The sequence below is a fragment of the Typha angustifolia genome, chromosome 14 (genome assembly GCF_048772165.1).
Source record: "Typha angustifolia cultivar Huaian chromosome 14, ASM4877216v1, whole genome shotgun sequence".
Taxonomy (NCBI): domain Eukaryota; kingdom Viridiplantae; phylum Streptophyta; class Magnoliopsida; order Poales; family Typhaceae; genus Typha; species Typha angustifolia.
In genome coordinates, this window is record NC_133252.1 from 10,590,220 (window position 1) to 10,608,028 (window position 17,809).

General features: G+C 36.2%; 2 protein-coding genes across 2 annotated transcripts; one reads left to right on the forward strand and one right to left on the reverse strand.

Annotated features, from left to right (window-relative positions):
* Window positions 1-66: 66 nt before the first annotated feature.
* LOC140775868 (peptide chain release factor APG3, chloroplastic) lies at window positions 67-10,998 on the reverse strand. Its single transcript, XM_073119340.1, has 15 exons — window positions 10,754-10,998; window positions 9,481-9,537; window positions 8,971-9,051; window positions 8,823-8,880; window positions 8,637-8,740; window positions 7,996-8,047; window positions 6,935-6,984; window positions 5,209-5,274; window positions 4,968-5,132; window positions 4,298-4,370; window positions 3,988-4,120; window positions 3,607-3,664; window positions 1,979-2,026; window positions 1,702-1,785; window positions 67-588 (listed from the first exon to the last, which is right to left on the reverse strand). Exons 1-15 carry the CDS (start codon window positions 10,916-10,918, stop codon window positions 517-519), a joined length of 1,266 nt encoding a protein of 421 aa, XP_072975441.1. The 5' UTR covers window positions 10,919-10,998; the 3' UTR covers window positions 67-516.
* A 571-nt stretch (window positions 10,999-11,569) lies between these two features.
* Window positions 11,570-16,859, forward strand: LOC140776198 (uncharacterized). The gene is made up of 5 exons (XM_073119819.1): window positions 11,570-12,189; window positions 12,699-12,816; window positions 14,144-14,496; window positions 14,597-14,695; window positions 14,790-16,859. The coding sequence occupies exons 1-5, from the start codon at window positions 11,600-11,602 to the stop codon at window positions 16,132-16,134; spliced, it is 2,505 nt and encodes an 834-aa protein (XP_072975920.1). The 5' UTR covers window positions 11,570-11,599; the 3' UTR covers window positions 16,135-16,859.
* Window positions 16,860-17,809: the final 950 nt, after the last annotated feature.

Sequence of the window (17,809 nt, forward strand, 5' to 3'; positions counted from 1 at the left end):
TATTTATCTGAAAAAAAATTATTAACAAGTTCTGCATCTTTTTAAGATATAAAAGTCATTAATTTGACCTACATTTAATGTGTGACAAAAAAAAAAGAGACAAACTTAGCTGGATTTGTCAACATTTCAGCTAAATCTTTCCAAATAAACTGCAGATAAGTTCAGCAATTTACATATATTTAAACTGCTGATAAGACGAGTGCAAATCAAGGTTCTAACATCATCATCTGTAAATACAATTCAAATGGCCAGTTTTGCCACTACTTCATGGTGAAGAAAGCAATGCAACCCTTCTACCAGTTCCTACTTAAGATGCCAACAGCCATTATGACTGCAGAAATTTCAGAAACCAGAAGTAATTTCTGCTGAAGACAGATTCCAGCCTGTCATTACTTCAGTACTCATTTTCCGAGAGGTATTGTTGCCATCTTCCAGCCACTTTGATCAGATTTTCACGTATCATCATTCACAGGTTTGATGGTAGCACTGTAGCAGTAGTAGGCTTAGTTTAATTGATCAAGCAGTGGTTGCACCAACTGACTGAGCCAATTCCTCCAAAAGTTCCTTCTGCTCCATGGCTGCACATGCCTATGAAACATATTAAAGAAAAAAACCAATTTAGTTATTCAGCCTTCTTTATCTTATTTTATCCTCCCAGGAAATACAACCAGAAGAACCAGAAGATAGTAGCACATCTTTTAAGTGTCTTTCTTTGTTTGAGATAACACTTATTTATAATAGTTAAAAGGGAGTCCTAATGCACAAGGCTCTTGCTAGTGAGGATTTGGGACTGGGAAAGCAACAAATATGCATCTTACTGAATACTGACTTTACAGAATGGTCGTTTCCATGGCTCAAACTCATGACCTCTTAGGTGCAACGGTGCAACCTTACTGTCACATGAAGAAGCACTCTCTACTTATTTATAAAACTAATCAACTGTTAATTCAATCCTAGATGTTAATCAACAATTTCCTTATGACGAGCAGATCATGCCTGAAAAATATTGTGTATAATTCAATCTAAGTTATAGGAGTAAAATTTCTTCACTTACCTTGCTAAAGTTGTCAGGCCATACCATTTCAAAGAAGCCATATTGCACAAAATAGACACAACTCACAGAAGGTATGATTCATTGTCATGGATCCCAATTTCAGCCGATTCCGACTATAACCTGAAACCAGTCTAATATCAGCTAGTTTTGGCTAATTCGTCTCAACCGTATCGGCCTAAACTTAACCAAAACAAGACAAAATATGTTTTTCTTTAAAGATTTAAGTCAGATCTAAATAATTACGGCCAGTTTACTGATGTCCCCGCTGTCTTATTTTTAAGTTTTCAACTTTTACTATCCATCTCTCGCATGCACTCTCCTTCCACCTCTCATACTTTATCGAACTCATCCTATGATCAACCATAATCTAGAGAGCAATGAGCACGTGAGTAATTATTTCTCACTCCTTGCCTCCTTGGACCTCCTTATAGCAACTCAGACCTGCTAACAACATAACCAACAAATCAACTGGTTCAAATATTGGATCTTAGCATTTTGGGCATACAATTTGTAGTTTGAAGAATGACAATTGAGGAAGTTCAAGGATTTATTTTATAAGGAAATTGGGCTTCTTGTATATAATAACAGAAATGTGACTATACCTCATTAACCAGAAAAAAACTAAGTCATTCCTTGTGAAACCATACCTGAACAGCTGTCTCAATATCTCCTGAAAGGAAGGACGTAAGCTCAAAGTTCATCTTCAATCTATGATCAGTCACTCTATTATCCTACAAATTCAGTATAAAACATTTAGAAGATGCAATGAATCACAAGAATGGAAATCATGGTTCTGGGAACTTTAATATTGACTACCCAAAATATAGAAGTAATCGCATCAACCTTATAAAAATCAAATCAATAGTGTAACAATAATTTGCATGATAGTAGATCTTAATTCAAAATGGCAAAAGTGATCCTTACCTTGTAATTGTATGTCCTGATCTTTTCAGAACGAGCACCAGTACCAACCTACAAGTTTTCAGAAAATAATTTACACACACACATTTATCAAAAAGGTAGTCTAATACATGGGTTAGCAAGTTCATTTTGTAGTCTTCAATTGAACAGTCATGGCTACTACTGTCATGCATCCTATACAATTACATAAGTTCATATTGATTTACTATTTGTTTAAATATCAATATTAGGTTTTAGTAATGCAACTACACAAATAAGATGATATCAGTGTTTAGCAGATTCGGTTGTTTACTCTCCAAAATTAGTAGCTTTTGTCCGTGGTTTGAAGTATCAACCAATATCGACACGTATCGGTATCGGCCAAAGCCAATCCAAAACAGGGGCCGAGACCAATTTTCTCTTTGTTTTAGCCTAGTATTGGCTGATACATATTAAGTCGTATCAGCTGTAAACACAAAATTTTGATTTTGTTTCTATGCGGACTACATGAAGATCATGTTATAAGTTTGATCTAGCCTGAATCTAGTTAGGGACATCAATTCTTAATATCCTAATGTTTTGGGTGTGACATTTTATGTTTTCTTCCCATTTTTCTTTCTCTCTCTTTTTTCCTTTTTGTTTCTATTTGTTTTCTTCACTCCATCCATTTTACCTTTTCTTTTAACACTTCCTACAATCACCTTTGCTGCAAAGGGGGTTGTTAACCTGCATTTACAAGTGACTTCTTGCCACCTCTGTTCTGAGGTGATGACAATAATGAGTTAATGAATCCATTCGAAATTCAATATTATTCTTATTCACTATTCATATTATGTTCTATCTTGTGTTATTAATCTAACTTTTCTTATCTTTGTCATTTTTATGAACTTTTGAGATTTTTCTATGATTTCTATCATTTTAAGAATTTCAGTAATGTAAAAATAGTCTACAACCAAAATGGCTGATACAGTGGCCGAATTGCATCCGTCACTCTAAAAGACAGAAGAAAATAACACATTCACATTTTCGAAGCCAGGAGGGTACAAAACTTGGTGATAAAGTATGAGAATTTTGTTAATGATGGCTCAATGTCCAACAAAGACTACACAAGTGAAAAGATAATAAAAAACTAAGCAATTCAACAGGAAGATGACACGATGGGAAGCCTAAGTGCAAAGGGATGTTTGGAAACAATGAGAAAAACTACATTAATTGTTATATTGCTGGAGGAAATTATCTAGACCAAAATAATGGAGAGACCAATTTGTTAAAATATAAGGCTTGCAATACAACATATAACTCAAGAAAATTAAAATATGAAAGACAAGATAAACTTGGAGAAATATTAAGACACAGCTTCAAGGTATAAGACAACTCTGCAGTATACGCAAGTTGATTTATTCGAAACCACATTTAAGCTATATGTTAGTTGATATAATAGAAGGATTTAAGATATACAAGCCGGACTAGTTATATCAAAATGCATGGCAATCTAGACAAGGGTGGAGAGTGAATTGAATGTCAACTTAATTACCAATATGACATATGATGTATTTATCACATGCAATGACAAGATATTGAGTCATCATCTGAAAAACAGAATGAGATGCAACTTATACACGTGCTATGGTACTTTTATTCTGATTTCATACCTGTGATCTCCTCTGATTACTTAATGATTCCTGTTGCTCCCTTACCTTCATCTCGTAGCTGAAACGATCATCATCGAAAATAAATAAGTATAAAAACTGCAAAGAAAATGATGACTGATTTAGAATTTTTATGTACCAAAATGACTATGATGACGAACATGCAGAAGAAACTAAACGAGCTACAAGCGATGGGATCTAAATTTTCCTAAAGAAGAATTTGATTTAGATTTCGAGTGAAGTTTGAGTTGCCATCGTTGATTGTTGCCCAAATGGAGAGGACATGCATAAAAGGGGAGGATATGCGTAAAAGGGAAGAAAAATAGCACAGTTTTGACTTCTTTATAGTAGTGCTAAAAATGTAAAGCATTCCAATGAACTCACAGTTTTGCTCTCAGCAACTGAAGTGCACGATCTTTGTTCCGAAGCTGAGTTCTTTCTTCTGTACAGAATATGCGTATTCCTGTTGGTTTATGAAAAAGGTCGACAGCTGTTTCTACCTTGTTGACATTCTGTCCTGCATCCATGAATGTGATGATTTAAACAATGTATAAGAAGAAAAGCAAGACTAAAAAGTATATTATAGCTGCAGACCACAGCAGTGGAGAAGAATAAGATTACATCATTTTTATAAACAAAAGCAATAAGATACAGTTCTGTATAAGAACATGTATGAAAAATTATTAGCTTATACCTCCAGCTCCACCAGATCTTGCTGTTGTAAGTTCAATATCTTTGGGATCAATTTCTACTTCAACTTCATCAGCCTAGGAAAGGAGACAAAAGGTTAGCAATATCGGACATAAATACTACATTTTAGAAAAAGCCATGTCAGGAAGATGGCCTATCTGTTCAGACAGTAATTTCACAATTAAAAGAAACAGTTAGAAAAAATAAAATAATTAAGCATAATTATCAGGAACAGATAATGCCAAATTAATTGAACAGTTGCAATAACTGATTCAGGCAGCAGTCCTAGGCCGTGCCAAAATTTTAACACTTATCTCTGACAAGTACAACAGATCCAGGTAAGAAACAGATGTTAGAAGATAGTAAATAATTGTCAGGTGATCCAAGTATGTCAGTTATCTAAAGGAGTTGCTAATAATTCTGGTTTGTATACACTGCATCTTGTCCCAATAGCACCATAGGAGGATGTCAATATGGAGTTTGTTTTAGAAGTATGGATGCCATGCCAATTAGCATGGTTGGACCGGATCAATACATATCATGCCCGTGAATTTATTGGCACCAACAAAGATAACGTTAAATTAATGAGTTTATAAAGATAGGCAAGATGTTGTGGATAATACCCCAACATTGCTTTAACAGAAATATTACTCTGATTCATGATCATAGTTTACCTCCGGCATAATTGCTACAGTTGATGTTGATGTATGCACACGGCCCTGAGCTTCTGTTTGGGGCACACGCTGAACACGGTGGACTCCAGACTCATACTTCAGTTTACTATAGACTTGTTTTCCCTTCACTTCCATGACATATGTCTTGTATCCTCCTTTCTCAGCCTGAAAAGTTCTTATGAGTAACACAAAATATGCTTTATAGCAAAAGCCAAGTTAATACACTAGTGTGTTAACATACTTCTGAGCTAGAAATTGTGGTAAATTTCCATGAATTGCGCTCACTGTACTTCTGATACATACGCACCTGCAGAATAACAAAGTGGTATATGAACAGATTGAAAATCTTCTATAGTCAATAAATTCTTAATTGCTCTTCTATTTATCATAGACATACAAATTTATGTGTGTTAGAAAATAAATATAAAAGTTTATATTTTTTAATAGCTTAAGCTTTTAGAGTAGTTGGTAAGTTAACATGGTATTAAAACAAGAATTATGAGTTCAAATCCTGTCATACTCATTTTAACTGTAAGATATAAAACATTCATCCATTTAAATCAAGTCTACTTTTCAGACCTACCAAAATATCTCAAGGGGGAGTATTGGAATATAAATATAAAAACTATCATTCTCTAACAGTTTAAACTTTTAAAGTAATTGGCAAGTTAATAATATGCTAATTTGCTAGAAGGAAACTTATATTTCTTAATTGTCTACAAAATAAAAACTTGAGCCCACCTGGATCAAAATAAGTGTTTTAAGTATTTCATCTTAAAGTTGAGAAGGGCTGGAATTTTTTTTATGACATTCTTAATCTATAGTCGACCACTCAACCTTTAGAAAATTAGATCTGAAACCTTCGTAACAATGCACATCAAAAGAGAGGCTATCATTAAAAAGTGAAAACTATGAAACCATTTCTTGACAGCTGGTCGCATAACTCAATCTTTTATCCAACTTATCTCTGAAAATACTGAACAACCAATAGTTAACTTCTTATTTTACAAGCTTATAGAGATGATTTGTTGGCATCCATAAATTGCCTTGCCAAGTGTGCAAATCTATACATGGTCAGCCCATACTATGACACGGAAGTATCAGTATTGATATAAGAAACTATTTCGATACTCTCCCATGTCCACCCAAGCTAATCACCTCGTGGACTCCATGCTGATCCTGTCCAATCGGCATCGACATTGTACCAACCATATCCCTAACTGGCATATATTATTTGGCACGAAGAAGTTTCACTTTGTCTAACCATGCAGCACTTGTCGTGCCAATAGTTAACCATCACTCCTCTTACCATTGGCCAAGCCTTGATTGAATAAACTCAAAAGAATGAAAAAGAAAAATTAGTATGCATATTTCTCAATTCCAAATTGCAACCCGAATTGGGGAGTGAAGATGATAAACCAAAGATGGCCGTGTCGACCGGCATGGGGCATGTCGACGGTGTACCAGCATTGTGATATAAGGGGGTGCCGCATAGCACCCCTCCTAGCAGCGCTTCACTGAAGACTCATTATCGTCACTGCTCACCGTCACTGCTAATCTCGTCGTCGCCCGTCATGCCCGAGGTCGCCAATTACGACGCGGATGCCCTAGCTCTTGCTGGCTTGAGGAGGAAGACGACCCAAGTGGGTCAGGTCAATTTCGAATAAAAGCCTAAGTTATGGATATGACGAAGCGCTACTAGTCTCTCTCCTCTTTTTCTCTCCCTCTCTTGCGGCTCTACTGGCAAGTGCCATGCCGTGCCATGACACGGCCAACCTACACCCAATTTGGTTTGACTATCTAAATGCTTGAACAAATTACTCATTTACATCTAGCATTCAGGGGCAAATGTTTAGTGGCTTAACATGAAATTGTCTAGCCATGCTACGAGAAAAACACTTATAGGAAATATCACTTTAAACGCCATGTTCAAAAAGCATATTACTATCATGATATCATCTACCTACAAGATCACCAGCCCATATTCCAGCTTCATCACCACCAGTTCCTGCCCTTACTGCAAGGAATAGAGAAAATTAGGGCTCTTTCTGATAGCAGGAAGGGTGTTTGGCATGTATTTTCGTAAAGGAATTAACTTAGAAAGACATTAATAATACAAATAGCAAAAGTAAATTTATCCAATTGTTTTTCATTTGGTAGAAATTCCAAAAAAAATGTGTTTAGGGAACTCAAGGAATCGGAAACTCTGGAGGAACAGTGATCCACTATTACAGCATAGATTATCAAATACATGCAAGATCTACGGGGAAGACATATGGCACGACTTTTTCAAAACTTTTTTTTCCTAAAATAAGAGGCTAAATATGCTCAGAATATCAATATACTTGCTCAGAAACTTTAAAGAAAGGTACCCCATGATATTTCCTACTAAATGACAAGAATAATAAATTGATCAATTTTGAAATTTCAAATGGACATAGTAGTGAAGGGGCTAGCATCTCTGGCTCTGAATAATGCCTAATAAATGGAGTTGTTGCAGCACCCAACCTATTAAAGATGATGGCTTGATGCCATGCTTACTTTTGCATCTCAGATTCTATGTTACTCTTAGCTTCTTTAGCATTAATCTGGTGCTATGCTTACTTTTGCTTCTCAGATTCTACATTACTCTTAGAACTTCTTTAGCATTAATCTGGTAATTATAGGCATTCAAGTTCTTAAGGATAATCAGTCTTCAGGTTTGCATAAAAGGAACTAGTCATAAAAAATTTCAGACTAACAAGCTGGTAAATACGTATAAGATAAAAAAAGAAAGACAACTCATCAACTCATCTAGTACAATGGAATAGGTCAGAGAAAATCCATCACTGAGTACCTATCATCCAAAAGATCACACAAGAATTGTTTAAAAGATGAAGATATTCCCTATGAACAAAAGTGTGATATGTTATAACTTGTGTATTCCAATTAATACCTAATTTTGTAAATGTAGAGAAATTTTTATATGCCAGCATTTCTTCTAGCCATGTTGATGTTTCAAACAAGAATCGGCAAAAATAAGATGTACCTTCAAGTAAGATATTGCGTGAATCCAAAGGATCACTGGGAATCAATAGTACCTATTAACAAGAAATAAGATCAAGAGCAGTGAGTCGATTACAAAATCTGATTGGTGTCAGGAAATATTATCTGAATGAGGGTAGACTGATAAATCAGAAAATGTCCAGCATCATATGTTTACTCTTGTTAACAATGTATTCTTCACTTTCAAAAGTTAAATCTAGAAAGTATATATTAAAGGGACGTGAATAAGCTATTCTGCACTATCTATACAGAGGAGAAATGTAATTTTCAAACAGAAATTGGTTATATGATATATATTTTGAAAACAATGGTGTCATATCAACGTTGACACTTTAAAACCATTTGAACCAGTGCCAGGCAATTCATCTACCTAGTATGAAGTTGTAGCACATAACCAGGTGAAATAATGCTAAAAAGGAAGGAAATGACTGCACCGGACATTGAAATGTAGTTAGTAATTCACTCTCATTTCAACATGTGGCCAAGGATGAAATAAGAACCACCCAGGGGAACTTGGTAAGCAGCAGCATAAATAGAAGTCAATTAATTCATTTATTCCAATGAATAGAAGCAACAATGTTATACAGTAGTCAATTTTTTCAATGAATAAAACTAAATCCACACCTTCAGCTTCTCTTCTAGCTTTTTAAGCTCATTGGACAGACTCTCAATTTCATAGGCTATCATTTCTGCCATATCCGAGTCGCCTCCCTCCTCTTTCTCTAAAGCTATAATGTGGACAAATGCAGATAATGATGAAATATGAAAACTTTATGTCATTGAATGTAAAGAGGAAGCAGGAGTATCAACCTTTGGTTTCTTCTATCTGTCTCTCACAATCCTTGAATCTCCTGTAGTTTGTTACTACCTGATAATTGTAAAGAGTGCAATATACCAACAAGTGTGAGCCATCATAAATGTGTTGAGTCAAAAAAACATTAAATAACCTTGGAAGTACCTCATCTAGCTCAGCCACTGATTGTGCAAGCTTTTGGTACTCACTAGGATTTGAGACAATATCAGGATCTGCCAGCTTCACCTATTTGATGGCATCAGTAGTGTCAGTTGATTGGCAGAGCAGACATCACAATATCATTAACTAATCATAATCAAGGATAAGAAACCTGAGAGATATAACAGTTTTATGTACAAAACTGCATATTGTTTCATATCAAGTAACAAAAGAAAATTGTTAATTCACCAACTACTATAAAAACTTAAGCAGTTATAATAATAGTTTTTATATTTTCATATTCTAACACTCCCTCTCATTTATGGACTTAAGACATTTTCATGGACCCAAGAAATTGACATCTTTGATTAGTTTTTTCCCAGTATAAGTACATTTTTCCTTCTTTTCCTTCTATTTGTTTTCCAAATAGTAAAAATGGGAAACTACTAAACAAAAATCAAAAGAACAATAAAATGATTTCTGAAAGGAACTAATGAACAATGATCTTGCCCATACCGATAACTCCTTCCATGTTCTTTCAGCAGAGTCCAGCTTTGCCATGAGATAGGGTTCCTACATGCAGCATCATATTTGTCTTAGAAATATAGCATCCAATGAGTCTGAATTATTAATTAGATGATAAGAAAATAATATGGCAATAGATAGGTTATTAAGCTGCAAGATTCAGGAAGCTGATACAAAATATTTCAAACTGGATACACTATAGAAGAAAAAATAAAGATGCATATTTGGCCTGTTCATCGTGTTTATACAAACTGATGAGGACATCATGTAAAAACTAAAAATTATACATTCTTAGAAAAGAAAACTGTAAAATCTAGTTAGAGATATGATTAAGGATGGTGCACACATTATTCAAGGCACAACTTTTTTTTTTTAAACAAAAGAATGGCAGAAAAATATATAAAGCAAGTTCAAGATAGGACACCATCCACCAACAGATTACAACTGGAACTATCATTTTATTCTCCTGAAGCATAATCTTGTGATAATTGATAACTACTACAGCCAAAGTGAGAGTGATAAGATAGATACCCTCTTAAAGAGATGATTTGATTGTTCTTATTGCTGAAGGAGTCCTAAACAAGTTCAGAATGTAGAAATTTTAAATTATCCTCAAATTTCTTATGATGAGACAGCAATTACTCTCAGAGAGAAAAGAAACTTATACAATGTACGAGTAGAGGGCAAACGGTGATAGACAGACAGTAATCAAAATCACTCAATCTATGAAATGTCAATATCAAGACTGAAGACGCACTAATAGCTTGACTCTTTTGGCTGTTATACGAAGATCAAGATGCCCAAAGAAGGGCCACGAAAGTAACCTTTATAGATAAGTTACCTGTCTCATCTATACACTTGATTATTCAATAGAAATAATTTTCTTTGTCCCACCTTTATCCTTGACGGATTCAGTCAAGGATTTAGCAATTTGTTATCAATATAAGGCATTAGAAATCTTCAAGAAAAAAGGAGAAGGCTTTAACTGGAAATGATGCCTTATCCACAAAAGTCCTTTAAAGTAGCGGGATGCAAAAGGATTGAGAAATAACCCTTCATGCGTCAATTTTCCAATATGGGATAGCATTACAAGCAAAAAAGTAGTATGCCTAAATCGAAAACTACAGTAATTTCTCAATTTGATTACAACTACCTTTACCTGTAAAACAATGACAATAACTGCAAATTAACAAGCTCTCACATTATGTATCGTAATATAGTCGCAAAACTCTATACTGAATTGGCGCTTGAAGCAAGAAATTACCGCCATGCAAACGATTCCGGAGGGCTTGGTTCTCCTCCAGTGAGGTATATTAACTGGAACCCTACAACCTCTCCTCGTTTCGCCCATGAGATTAGATCGCGTAGGCCCTGGCTTCGTCGAGATGGTCGGAGCTCGAACCATGAAGCTTGTGAAGAGAGCTTCCATTGTAGAGAGAGAGAGAGAGAGAGAGAGAGAGAGAGAGAGAGAGAGAGAGGTGGGGATAAAATTTAAACACGGAAACAGGGGATAACTGGAGTGGATAGAGTTTCATGGTTACCTCCTAGGCTCCTACAATCATATTAGCAAATATGGATATCAAAACACAAGTTACTTTGCAAAAATGGACTATTTTTGTTTTTATATTCTATTAATATACATTTGGTTTTATGTATTTGAAGAAATTGCATTTATACACCTAAGTAACCGTTTGTAAGAAGAAAAGATGAAAGAATCTAAGATTTTTATTTAAAATTAGTAGTATGTGTTTATCAATATACAACTTAGTATTTGTTATTTTAATAATTAGGTGGAATTAATTTGTAAATTTCTTCTTATTTTTTATTTGTGGTTATTTGCACAAAAAATCGCTTAAATGTTTTATCAAATGAAAACTGATTGCATTCATTTGCAACACGGCATACCCCTCTTTATTTATAGGCCAATAAATTGTAGTTGGGCTCTTCGGCCCATGGGCCATGCTATTACCTTTTTTGGACCCGAATCCGATAACGTTAGCAACTCAGCACAGTCCATTGCCGCTCCTTAACTCCCACCCCTGCAACCTTGTAGGGTTTAACACCTCTCCTCTCTCTCTCTCTCTCTCTCTCTCTCTCTCTCTCTCTCTCCATGGTTTTCTCTCTCCTCCTCCTCCGCCGGGCCTCCTCCTCTGCCTACCTCTTCCGCTCTCCAATAAAAGTCCCACCTTTATCCCTTTCCCACCTCTCCCTTCGTCTCTCTTTCTCCTCTCTCCCTCTCCCCGACCCCCCCGATCCTTCCACCTCCAAACCTCCCTCCCTCTCCTCCCGCCTCGCCTTCGTCTTCGACCAAATCGACTCCCTCGACCGCGCCCGCGACCACGCCGCCAAGGACGATGCCCTCCTCCGCATCCGCGCTTGGCGCCAAGCCAAAGACCAGGAGAAGGAGAAGGAGAAGGCGGAGATGGAGAAGAATGAGGTAGTGGAGGAGTGCATGGAAGAGGTGGTTCGGAAGGAGGTGGAGCTGGTCCACCCGTGGCCCGAGTGGATCGAGCTCATGGAGAGGCTGGCGCATCAGAATTACTTTGATCTGTGTAGGGCTGATGAGGACCAAGTTGCTGCAAATGCGGGTATTGACATCTCCGGGGTCAGAGAGGAAGTGGGTCTCGATTTTTCTAGGGATTGGATCACCGTGCGCAACGCCTGCATGAATTTTGGCCGCGACCGCTTTGATATATTGAAGTATGATCTTTTCCCCCCGAATTTTTTGAGTTTCTGATTTAAAAGCATACATTTTGGTTACACTACTTATGTCGGTTCGTGGAAATTGTGCAAAATTTGATATTTGTGTATATTAGTTGTATTTTGTAAAGAATTTGATTAATTCATGTGATTTTTTTTTGTTGACAAAAAGGCCCAGCCGCCATTTCATTGTGATTAGAACCTTCTTCTTAGACGTAACACCATAAAGTTCGTATTTTTATCCTAATGATAATTATCCTGTCAAAAACATCTCCAGTGGTAGAATTGCCACATTTTGGATGGTGGTACAAAGAAATGGTGCAAAGTTTGGTCTTTTTCCATGGATTGGTTGTGTTAAGAAATTTGATTACTAATAGAAAGGAAAATAGAATTAGCATGTGATTCAAATTTTCTCTCTTAGATTAAGAACATGAAGTTGGTATTGTTTTCCTTGGATATGATTATTGGCTATCAGTATAAGGGAGACTTAATTTGGCAGTATAATTCAGGTCCCTTTCAAGGAAGGATATTCAAATTTTGGTGGGTCATGGATGTCCCAGCATGGATCCGAAGGTGGTCTTCTCAGCAAAGCTGTTGAGGAAGCTTGTCCATCTCGACGAGGGAGATGTATGTGGATCATTTTTGAATTAAAATACAAATTATGATGAGCTTGACTGTTATTCTTTTCAAACAAAAGATTTGCCACATTTTTGGGCTGTTTTTTGCGTGTATTTCTTGCAATGACATCAATCACACTAATAATTAAGGATGTACAGGGTTTCCATCTGTGGTACGTGTTGCTTAGGGAGAAAATTAGAAGTTGTTCCATCATATTGGTTGGTTATTTTGTTGCAAAAGATATTTGAGTTGACCAAATTCTAATTTTGGGATTGGAGTAAGCTATTATCAAATTCGTCTGTTTTCCTTTCACAGCACACTTTATGATCTATCTAATATTAATTGTTTCAGTTGGTACCAATGAAAGTTTAGATACACAATGCATTCATGCAAATACCCACACATATACAGATGCTTGTCATAGACACTTAACTACCTTACAATGAGATCTGAAATGACTGCCGACTTCCTGATACTGATAGTATGGCTTAAATTGATGCAATTTGACATGAAATAATACTTCAGAATTGAAAATATAAGTATAAGAGAGAAGCTCTCATAACTGCATAATGTTTTCAATTTCTACTCAATGAATCTGTATAAGTTAGGAAATCATCATAACAGTTGTATGGTTTGATCAGTAATTTTATAGATTCAACACTTCCAAGCACATCCATTCTCTGAGAGGAGTAATAAACCCTAGAATATCACCAACTATATGGTGCTTGACAACAAGGTCAAACAAATTGTTGGACAAGCATGTAATACACATAGGACCAGAGCAGGTGAACTCATTCATGATTAACTAGAATTAGCATCTCTTACTTACCAACATCTAGCTTCAAGGAACCTAGGAAACCTCGTACTCCATATCAAACTTGGATATGCATTTCAGTAGAGGCATCATAAATAAGATCACTTAGAGACAATCTATTTCCTATCCCTTGAGCAGATGCTACGCCTTGTCAAAGTGCAGTGAAATGTTCCCAAAGGATAAATTTTGGAGTTAACAGTGAATTCATCTCACTGCCACACTATTTTTGTGGCAGTGGAAAATATAGCAGACTGGCACAAGGTGGCTGCTAAGCCATGACAGGTCAGGGGGACGCTTTTTAGGACACTAGTTCTGAGAACATCAAAAATCAAATTGTTTCTATATGTTGAATTGGTATATGGGATCGACACTTAACACTTTAATATCCTTATTTCAGTTGGAAACCAGTTATTGTATTTTCATGAGACACATATCGATGATAGAAATTATTCTTTTCCTGAAATTCAATGATATGAAGTGAAGTGCAAACCTTGTGATATTTTGCTGGCACTGAAATTTCAGGTATGCAGTTCTTGCAGCTTAAGGAATTCGTGTGGTAGAGGGTATATCCTCACTCGTAAAGAGGATGAGGCTCGAACCCTTGATGTTATGCGTGTCTTGTTGACTTTTGGGTTTGATCATGTTAACGGAACTGTTGAAAACAAGCCTCTCATGAAAATGAAATCTGTGAAAACTGTTGTCCGGAAATTGATACATGAGGTTGTCAAGTTGAGTGCGGTTCCAATCGATCCCAATCTTCCACCACCAGTTATCAAGAAGCCCCCTCCTAAAGTAAAACAGCCGCCTCCCCCACCAAAAAAACGAGTGGGGCGTGATGATGTAGAGATGAAGAAAGGAGACTGGCTCTGTCCCAAGTACTTTATCTATTGATGCATTTATTTATTTAAGTTCATTGTAATATCATGTTCTGGACTTGTAGTTTTGTTGGCTAAATCTTGTTGACTTTGGCCTTAGGTGTGACTTCATGAATTTTGCAAAGAACACCGTTTGCTTGCAGTGTGATGCCAAACGTCCCAAGAGGCAATTACTCCCGGGAGAATGGGAGTGTCCTCGGTAAGCTAATTGTTATTTAGTGGAATCATCTGATATGAATATCACTGTTTTGATGAGGCCCGAGATAACCCACCTTTAATCTTATTGTTTGTAGGTGTAACTTCCTGAATTACAGGCGAAATATGGCATGTTTTCATTGTGAACACAAGCGCCCCCCTGATGAGTACACAGAGAACCAAATGGAAGCAAAACAGTCTGTTCCACGGACAGGATATGATAGAGCTGCCAGAATGTCAGATGTTTCTAATGCTTGGAATTTTGATTTTGATGACAATGAAGAAGATGGTGCAGATGTTGCGGCCTTTGAATTTGCAGATTCATCTAAATTGGGTGAGAATTCCTCACAAGATAATATGTCTTATAGAGGAATTTCTAGGGGATTTGAAGATGATGCTGGTGACACAGGCAAGACACATAGAAACCATGATAGATGGAGAAGCTTTTCAGAACCAGATGAAAGAAAATCCAGCTTACATTCACGCACAGGGTTTGATGATTTTGACGACGAAGATGATGATGATGATGATGATGTTGATAGTTATGAGATTGATACGCCAAAAGGCGGTCAAGCAAGTGAAGTATCACGGAAGAGCTTTTCTGAGTTTGAGATGGCCTCTGATTCAGAAGAATTCAGTGAATTTGATCGCCCAACAAATTCCAAAAATTGTGCCAAAGATTATTTAACAGGCTCAGAGGATGATGACCTTGGAAATCATCCTTACTGGAAACCTAGTCGTCCTGCAAATGTTTGGCAGAAGGCTGGCAGTAGAGGTGGCTCCAATCGAGTTAGGGAGATGCCTCTCGGCTCAGATGGTGATGATGAACTTATTTCTGATTCCGATGGTGATGTAGATGAAGGGTTTAGATCAAAACAGAGAGGGAAACGCCAAGAAAATCCAGGTAGGGCTTTTACCAGGCAGGAGAGAATATCTTTTACTGATGATAAATCTGATGACAATGACTACTCAGATGCCATTCGGAACAAGTCAAAAGGACCTAAATCAGGTTCAAGAGGCTCGCGCCAAGAATTTCAATTTGATAATAGGATGAGCAGTAGCTCTTTTTCCAATCGACGTTCTAGAGATTCAAACAAGTACGACAGAGGTTCTCGTGGAGATAGTTATGGTGGATCAAGGCGGAATGACAGATCAAGACCTTTTGATGGTGAAGAGGATCAATCCTGGGTGAGACAGTGGGGAAAGGCTAACCAGCAAAGTGATAGACCAAAGGGTTCAAGAAGGAATGGACGAGGATCAAATGATAATAGGTTTGGTGGACGGAGAGATGATCCTTTCATGCGGTCTAAAGACTCTAGAAGCTTTGGTGATAGGGAAAGATTTGACAACAGGCAACGAGGAAGAAATATTCATTTTTCTGATCAATTCAGCAATTCCAATTATAATGATGATAGACCACGCAGGCGCGTAATCGAGAGATAGGTCTATGGCATCATTCATCAGAGTATTGACATCATTGGGAAAGTAGCTTTAATCTAAGCACTATTGATTTGCTGAATATTGGCAAATTAATTAATAAGGAACAAAGAGTTGAAGACTGCTGGAACTTTGCTTTCTAAAGTATCATATAGAAAGAAAATCCTCCAGAAACGTTCTATTTGGTATCATCTTCTACAAGATTCCACCTCAATGAGCTGGAAGCTTCAGGAATCAAATACACTTCTCGTCTGCATCGTGGCAAACTCTATTGATGAAACTATTCAACTTCTCCACTTGATCTTTTTCAGCTGCTGTGTGGCAAAGTCCACTAATCAAGCTTCCATCTTTCCTACTTCAGCCATATGACACATTTTGTATCTTGGTGAGCAGTCCGATATATGCGCATAATAGTAAAAGTTGTGATGAATTTATACTCCCTTACCTCGTGATATTCATTTCAAAGAGTACTTGGGGGTTGAACAGTCGGTGGATGCAATCAAAACCTCATTTGGGTGCCAAATGACTTGTAACTTTCAAGAGCATTTTTTTTTTGTTGAGAAATTGCCTTCAAGAGCAATTATTCCTTTGATCTTTTTGCTTGTCTTTCAGTGAGATCGTTCAGTCACACTTGCTGTAACGGAAATACAAATACAAGTTTTCCATTTGCGTTTCCAGAAATGACCAGCTTCACTTAAAATCGCATCACATTCTGGAAACATTTTTGCAGTTGATGATCCTTTTTTGTCATTACTAATTCTTCTGAGATAATGTTAGCATCATTTGTTGCCTCCTCTATTATAAAGCCTCCTTTTGACACTGCCCGCTGTGTTGAAGAAATAGAATTAGTGATGTGCTAGATTTAGATGTTCTTTTTTTATGCTACACAGCCTCACCCTCTTAGATTCAGTGTCATAGATAGGTGCGCACTGAAAGGCCGCATTTCATTTTTAGGAGTTTTTGACTAAATAGACTAATTATTTAAATGAGATTTAATTCACCGTAGCTACAATAAAAAAACCATATAATTTTTTTCCTAAACCGCTAATTAGTTTAGCATTTTTATCGTCATATAATTTTTTTTCTAAATTATTGAAAGACTATATTAAAAGAATTTTTATACATAAAATGCTAAACTGATCAACGTTTTAGGATCAAACAAAAATGATCAACGTTTTAGGATCAAACAAAAACACTAAACTGATCGGTATTTTTAGAATCAAACAAAAACACTAAACTAATCGGTGTTTTTGCCCAGAAAAAAATATTGATTAGTTCAACATTTGTATCAGGGCTTCAGTCAATTAGACATCATTTGGTAAATAAGTTTGAGGATAGTCTATTCCAATAAAAAAAAAGTTTCCGAACTAGGCTAATTTGGTGAAAAAAAAACTCCACTTTTTGTTAATAGGGTTTTTTTTTTTCATGTATATTTTTTTAAAATCTTTCATCTACTTGTATGTCCTAAAGTTAGATATTTATACTCTTCTGATTAAGAAACTATCTTATTTAGGACTTTTTCTTATGGAATAAAATGATAGGCCATAACTTTACAATTTTATAAATATTAATTTAAATAATATAAAAATATTACTGTCTAGGCTAATGTGAGTTTAACTTAACTCGGTAGCTTCTTTTTTTAAATTTTTTTTAATACAAAATAGAGATTTATTTTAGAAAA